Here is an 8,066-nt window from a genome sequence, read left to right on the forward strand (position 1 = left end):
AGATAGATAGATAGATAGATAGACAGACAGACAGACAGATAGATAGATAGATAGATAAATAGATAGATAGATAGATCAAAATAGTTTGATTCAGGCTCCAGAGTTTCACGTGTGTGGCTAGTCTGAATGAGAGTTCAATTGAAGAGAGTCAATGTTTACTACTGGATGTTAGCCTGCAATTGGTTGAGAAAGGTCATCTGGTATAGTGGTCTGATGTTGGTATTAAAATACTCTTCAACTCCCATAATGTCAAGCTAAGCTACTCCTGCTCAGACAACATTGCATGCATCAACAGATGTAAAAACGCCTGATACAACCCCTAACTCCAACTTGCAACATCCGGAACCCTACCATCTGCCCCCTAGGAGGATCCTGCCTCTCAAGGGCTGTAGTATACAGAGCCACTCTTACGCCATCTGATGACATTGCTAGGTACTATACAGGCAGGACAGCCAATGACTTCAAGAGAAGATATTCCCAGCACTTGCATTCATTTAGATCCGGGGACAGAGACAACTCCACTTCCCTGTCATGCTTTCTCTGGAGACTTTGTGACCGCCGAGACAAAACACCCAGCATCAAGTGGACTATTACCATATTCACCCAACACCCCTAATTGTCAGCTGTGCCTCTGCGAACAACTGCATATCATCTACTAATCCACAGTATCCATCAACAAGAAATATGAGGTATTGTATTGCTGTCACCAGAGGTACATCCTTTTAGTAAATTTCAAGCCACTGGCCGCCAACAACCTGGATATACCTCCTTAGTACCAACCATACATAGCACTGCCTGCACCAAGGTCACTGTCAGAAATTAACTCCCATGAACAGCACTGCAAATCACCAATCCCCAACATTTCTCCATGCCTGTTTACCTGCATACTCTCACTCCTTGTACATCATCCCTTATGCATGACCACACAAGTATATGTGCATACACATGCATGTGAATGAGTGCATATATGCATCTGCTCGCCATATACATGTGCACGGATGTGTGTGCATGGGAATACACATGTGCACCCGCACATGTGCACATTTGAGTGTGCATGTCCTCATGTGCATATGTACATGGAATTAAAGGTGTGCATGCACATGTGTATGTATATGTGTGTGTGTCTGCATGAGTGCAGATGTATGAGTGTACATCTCAGCACACATACACACTCGTATAAATATGGATGCATACATGCAGATATATGGAAATATACATGTACATATATACCCACACATCTACTTCTCACCAACCACACAACCAACTTCTTGTCCACCACGCGGTCAATTTCCTGTTCACCATGCAGTATTTTCCAACTAATTGTTGTTGCTGAAATACCAACATCAAGCAGCTATACCATGTGACCTTTCCCAATCAATCGCAGGAAATTGACCAGTAGTAAACATTGACTCTCTTCAATCGAGCTCTCATTCAGACTCCAATGGCCAAAGACTAACCATATGATTGAAACTCAGAGTACCAAGGAGTCTGAATCAAACTGTTTTGATCTAAACATGTAACTCCCAATAAATGAATTGAGTGCCCTTCTTTCTACTCACTGATATATATATATATATATATATATATATATATATATATATGTATGTATATCATCATCATTTATGCATTTATATATATTATACACTTTGAAATCTATCTGTATTTACCATACACAAATCTCTAGTTCTTATAAATTAAATGGTTACAACTAAAGAGGGTAGTTAAGTTGTTAACCTGGTTTATGTTATTTGCAAAGGTTCCATCAACAGTAATATTGTTTTAACTTACCTGCTGGTGAAAGTAAATGCTAAAATATAAGGGCGTATGCAGGTGAAGAGGAACTTAAATGGGTTTTTCCGGAAAATAATAAGGTATATCAGATTTATGAAGACCAACATATGACAAGCCAGTCCAGTGAAAACAGTAAGGCTAAACATTCCAAGACTGGTGAAAAGTGTGTTGATGTCCTTAATACCTGCTATTGATGCCATTATCAAACTAGCGACGCCAATTGGAGTTATTCTGCAAAACAAAATACACAGAGCTGCAAGAACAATTTAAAAATCACTAATACTATGAAACCCTCTCTTAAGGAAACAAGTCTTCTCTTTTGTACAGGTGGTACACTGAGATGAGTATAATTGCAGGAGAGATGATAAAAGCATCCAATGCTAAGTCATGGAAGGACTTAGGGGTTAAGCAGGACTAGCTTCAGATTGGCCAATAAAGAATTCTGCCAACTTTGTAACAAGGAGCTCTCATCCACATTTCCCATTGATAACTCAGCAGGGGTTCTTCTCTGTATACAGAAGAGTCTTCTGGGGAGGTGGAGAAAATACTAGAGAATGTATTCTCTAGCTGATCAGCATATGCTAAGTAACTCGAGCCATTGAAAAGACACCAAAGCAATCTAGGGGTGATAATCCCTATTTTTGAAAAGGGAAACAAGAAAGAGTGCTCCAGTTACTGAGCAATTTCCTTCTTGATCCTCTCTAGCTAGCTGTTTAGAAAAGAGGTGTAGGGAAATTGTTGAGCTCAAGCTAGCTGAAGAACAGTGTGGCTCCCGTCCTGGACCTAGCATAGCCAACCAGATATTCACTCTATGGCAGGTGTTTCAGAAATCATGGGAGTATTACCAACAAGAATATGCTTGTTTTGTAGACCTTGAAAAGGCATATGACTATGTGGAGGGTTTTAAAGAAATTTGGGATTAATGGGCAATTTCTAATTACTATGTATTTACATAAATGCCAAGATATTTGTGTTTGGATTAATGGTGATGGGTTGAAACTTTTCAATGTGGATGCTGGACCTTGGCAGAGGAGTGCATTGTCACCTTTCTTTTTCATAATTTTTATGAAGTGGAAAGACATGCACAGCTGTTGTGGAAATGGAGTCACAATTGGTCAGTGTAGGATCAGTTGGCTGATATTTCCAGATGACATGGTGCTACTTGACTCATCAGAAGATATTTTCCAGCATTTACTGAATGGGTTTACTGATGGATGCTGCAAGACAGAGATGAAAGTTAGTGTTGCTAAGACTGAGATTTCCCTGTATGTCAGTGGAAGATCACTGAGATAAGTGGAGAAGTTTAAGTATCTTGGGGCTGCATTTACAACTGATGGGCAGCAGAAGGCCTTATTGGAGGCTAAAATTGCATGTACTGGCACAGTTATGTGCAAGCTTCAGCATTTAGTCCTTAGGAGAGGAGAGGTTAGTAAAGGAATCCATCTTCAATTCAGTTTTTATACCTATCTTCATGTACAGTTAAGAATGTTGGATAATAACTAAGGCAATTTTTTCACAAAAAGTTGAAATTCATAAAAACATTCATTTCAAGGTTAAAACCAATGATAAAAAAAACTTATTTTTTACTATTAATCATTGTAATTAATCAATTTTTAAAGTTAATAAAGTTAGAATCATGCAATAAACTTAAAATAAAGTTAAAAAATGAAATTTCACTAAAAAGAAAACTTTTTTTTTATTAGATACTGAAAAGAATAAATAAATTCATTAATATATATTTTCATGTAGTGATTAAACCTAAATTTGATATGTATTTCTGCTAGTTTATAGAACTGTTGTATTGGACTAACTCTTCAGAGTTATTTTTAGCATTCCCTGTGGCTTGTCCTACCCTCTGATATTAAAAATTATTTGACACCATGTATGTCCAACCTTTTGAACACAAACAAGTCTAGCATGTCAACAGACACATATACATGATGGTTTTCTTTCAGCTTCTGTCTATCAAACCCACTCACAAGGCTTTGGTCAGTCTGAGGCTATAGTAGAAGACACCTGCCCAAGGTACCATGCAGTGGGTCTGAACCTGGAATCATGTAGTTGGGAAGCAAGCTTCTTCCTACACAGCCACACTTGTGCCAATATTATATCTTTTTATGTATCGTTTAAATTTTTATCTGAGTTTAATTGAACTGAATCATTTTCTTTCATAGTTGCATTGCTAGATCTTTTTGAAGTTGATTGTGGAGTTCTTTTGTCATTGACTTATTGAGCTGCCTTTTTCCTGTTTCAAGTAATTTTAATTTTGATTATTGTGATTATCTTATTATTAACTCAGATGGCAAAGCCAAAAACATGTCAGAAAGGAAAAGCTCTTGAATTTACAGAAAAATTCTCAAAAGAATTTGTTTTGTCTCGCAATAACCAGTGATACTGCAGACTGTGCTTTGTTAACTACCTTAAAAAGACTAGTAAAATTGAACAGTCACCTTTCAAATCATTTGAATTTACTGAAAATGATAAACCTTGGGGTGCAATGGTGACTTAAGTGCTTCTTGAAGCTGGCATTTCTTTTCACAAGCTCACTAATCCAAGTTTGAGAAGTCTCTTTGATTCTATCAATACATCATTACAATCTCAATCTACATGCCAAAACTATGTTGATGGGCTTAATGCAAACACAGCTGAAAATTGCAAAAGCTGCTTGGCTGATCAAAATGTAATTCTAAATTGTTAATGAAAGTGAGATCAATGACAAAAAAATTCTTAATGTACTTATTTGTTCAGTTAAAAATCCCTAATAAACATCATCATCATCATCATTTAACGTTTGTTGTCCAAGCTGCCATGGGTTGGATGGTTTGACTGGACTGGCATGCTGGAAGGTTGCACCAGACACCAGTATGATTTGGCATGGTTTTCTAGGGCTGGATGCCCTTCCTAATGCCAACAACTCTAAGAGTGAAATGGGTGCTTTTACGTGACACCAGTATGGGTATCATTTGCATGACACTGTGGTACGTTTAATGCCAATTTGCATGACACCGGTATCTTCCATGACTGTAATTTTGCTCAGCTTGATGGGTTTTCTTCTGAAGCATAACATAATGCCAAAAGTCTCAGTCATTGCCTCCATGATGTCTAACACTCAAAAGGAAGTCAGCCACTTTGCCTCTGTGAGGCCCAACGCTTGAAAGGAACTCAGCCACTTTCCCTCTGTGAGGCCCAGCATTCAAAAGCTGTTCTTTACATGCCACCAGCACAGGTGCACTTGTCTTGATGGGTCTTCTCAAGCACAGTATATTGCCAAAGGTTTCCGTCACCAATCATTGCCTCTGTAAGGCTCAAAGTTTGAAGATCATGCTTCACCACCTCATCCTATGTCTTCCTGGGTCTACTTCTACTACAGGCTTCCTCCACAGTTAGAGATTGGCACTTCTTTACACAGCTGTCCTCATCCATATGCATCACATAACCACACCAGCACAGTCGTCTCTTTTGCACACCACATCTGATTTCTCTTATGCCTAACTTTTACACTCTGTCAAACATACACACTGACATTGCACATCCAGCGAAGCATACTGGCTTTATTTCTTTCAAGCCTACGTATGTCCCTGGCTGTCATAGCCCATGTTTCACTGTCATGCAGCATAGCTGTTCACACACAGGCATCAAATAATTTGCCTTTCATTCTTTGTTGCCAGCAGGAGCTCTCTGAATTTTGCCCAGCCTAATCTTATTCTCACAGCTATGCTCTTGGAGCATCTACCACAACTACTAACTTGGTCACCTAAATAACGGAAGCTATTTTACTACCTCTAGCTTGCCCCACTGGCAGTTGATGGAGTTTATTTTCTGTGCATTTTCAGTGTTTATTGTACCTGTATACGTTCCACATACAAAAGTTAGTTTTTCTGTTAACCTTCCTCTGATGTTGCTGTGTCCAATGCTTACACTGGGAGCATCTTATGGAGTTTCTGCCTACACCTTTTCTATAGATTGAGCAGGGGTGTCTACCTGGAGGGACTTGTGATTTGTCAGCCTTCCTACTTACTATGACTTTGGCTTTTGCTAGGTTAACTCTAAGGCCCTTTGATTCTAGACCTTGCTTCCATACCTGGAACTTCTTTAGTTCAGGTAGTGATTCAGCTACAAGAGCAAGGTCATCAGCATAGAGGAGCTTCCAGGGGAAGTTTGTATTAAATTCCTCAGTTATTTACCTGGAGGACTATGATGAACAAGAGGGGGCTTAGCAACAATCCTTGGTGAAGCCCTACTTGTACCCTAAATTCTTTGCTGTACTCATTGCCCATCTTCGCCTTACTGGTAACATCTCAGTACAAGGCTTGTACAGCTCTCACCAACCACCCATCTATCCCTAGTTCCTCCTCCCTCTCATCAAATTTCTCAATTAGGATGTCCCTAAATCTCTGACCATATGAAAGGTCCTTTAGCTTCCAAATTCTTCTTTTCCAGATTGGTCTGCTTCTTGGCATCTTTCTGGGCTGGAGTCTAAAGTTGCTAATGACTAGTCTATGCTGGGAGTACATTCTTCACCAGGGAAAGTCTTTGTATTTAGGAGCAATCATGCATCCCACTGTCTGGTAGGTTGTCAGGTGGCTGACTGGCTTCCTGAAGTTGGTGTTGCAGATCAAAAGGTTATTTGCCTTGTTCCCTCTTCATTTCAGGAACCAATTCCATGGATCCCATGAACACAATGGAAGATATCATGCTGCTGTCTAACATTTTAATCCCCAGCCACAAAGATGAGACCATTGTCACTCGCCTTTGAGGAAGCCTGCAGAAGAATATCATAAAAGTGGTCCTTCTATTCATTTGGTAGGTCCGCTTGTGGGGTGTAGGCAGATATAATTGTAGCTATGCTATTCTGCAAGAATAGTCTGAGCTTAAGTACTCTATCGCACACTCTGACTATCTCCATGACCTTATCCATTCATTTCTCTGCAAGAAGTATGCCCACACCACCTACTCCATCACTGTTACCTTCCTAGAAGATTTTATACCTATGTGTCTTGCCTGTGAGGAACCTGGCTGAAGCTCCTCTCCACCTTACCTCTTGGATGCAACATACATCAATATGGCTCTGTTTAAGCATCTCAACAATCTAGTTAGACCTACATTTCAATGTGTCTATATTTACTCCTATTGGGGGTGAAAGTAAGGTAACCATTGTGAATATAAGCATTACAGCAACTGCAAATATAAATATAAATATGTCAAAGGAGGAACATAGTTTGGAAAGGAGAGAGGTATGTAAGTCTTCTGATGCAGAAGTGAGGCAGGGCTCTGTGGAAGTTTTTGGTATAAGGGAAGAGATTACTGGTATAAGAAAATGGATTTTCGGTATGGGAGGAGGGATTTCCAGTATTGGTGGTGGGGGCAGGAAAAGGTTGGTGCACCACAAACAAGAAATGGAAGAAAAGGTTAGCTTCGCCACAAGAAAATTGAAATAGCAGCAAAGGACAATAGTGAAGCAAAGAATGATAGAAACACATGAGAATTATGTCAAGTATTTAAAGGGATATGATTCTAGAAGTTATTAGAGAAAGTAACGAATTACAGGTTACAAAGTTATTTTAACTCAAGAACATTAGCATATGAGTAATACATGCTAAATGAATGAAAAGAATGATGAACAATTAAAATCTAGAGAAGTTTCTTAGCTTAGCAGCTGGACATTTCACGTCGTGATATGACGGTGTCAAATAGCAGGGCAAGATGAGAGGGTTTGAGAGAAACCATGTGCAAAGGGATTCTTTATATAATCTACAACTGGAAGTGGTCAAATAAGTGGCTGGCTTTGCTACAAGAAAATTGAAATAGCAGCAAAGGACAATACTGAATGGAAGAAATGGCTAACTTTGCCCCAAGAAAATCAAAATAGCAGCAAAGGAAAATAGTGAAGCAAAGAACAATAGAAACACATGAGAATTATGTCAAGTATTTAAAGGGATACAATTCTAGAAGTTATTAGAGAAAGTAACGAATTATGCCACTCAGATCAGCTCTAACTGTTGCAGTTGTAGTGACACTTTATAGCAGACGACTGTTATATGTTCAATGTCCGGAGTTTTATCCACACATGCGCAGGGACTAGCTCCGGAAGGAATACAGGAAGAGTCTCATGCGCATGCATGGAGTTCGACACCCAGCTTTGGCGCCTTTTCTCAGTCTCTTCGTTGACTGATCTCCGTCAAGCCAAGACGTCCAACAGAGCTCTCTCACATGTCAGCACCAGAGCTTCACAAATAACCACGGAAATCATTCAGAAGGCGTCTCAGTAACCAAGG

The 8,066-nt window shown here is 39.4% G+C and overlaps 1 protein-coding gene across 8 annotated transcripts in view; it reads right to left on the reverse strand.

Annotated features, from left to right (window-relative positions):
* LOC106875848 (excitatory amino acid transporter 1-like) overlaps positions 1–8,066 on the reverse strand; it is a 321,485-nt gene that overhangs the window by 82,280 nt on the left and 231,139 nt on the right. For 7 of the 8 annotated variants that reach the window (XM_052969531.1, XM_052969533.1, XM_052969529.1 and 4 more), the window contains one exon: positions 1,789–2,022. The exons of the other annotated variant lie outside the window; for it this stretch is intronic. In XM_052969531.1, the coding sequence (XP_052825491.1) occupies positions 1,789–2,022 (234 nt within the window). The remainder of the gene's footprint in view (positions 1–1,788; positions 2,023–8,066) is intronic. 8 annotated transcript variants of the gene reach the window in all.

This window comes from Octopus bimaculoides, chromosome 7, assembly GCF_001194135.2.
Source record: "Octopus bimaculoides isolate UCB-OBI-ISO-001 chromosome 7, ASM119413v2, whole genome shotgun sequence".
Lineage (NCBI taxonomy): Eukaryota > Metazoa > Mollusca > Cephalopoda > Octopoda > Octopodidae > Octopus > Octopus bimaculoides.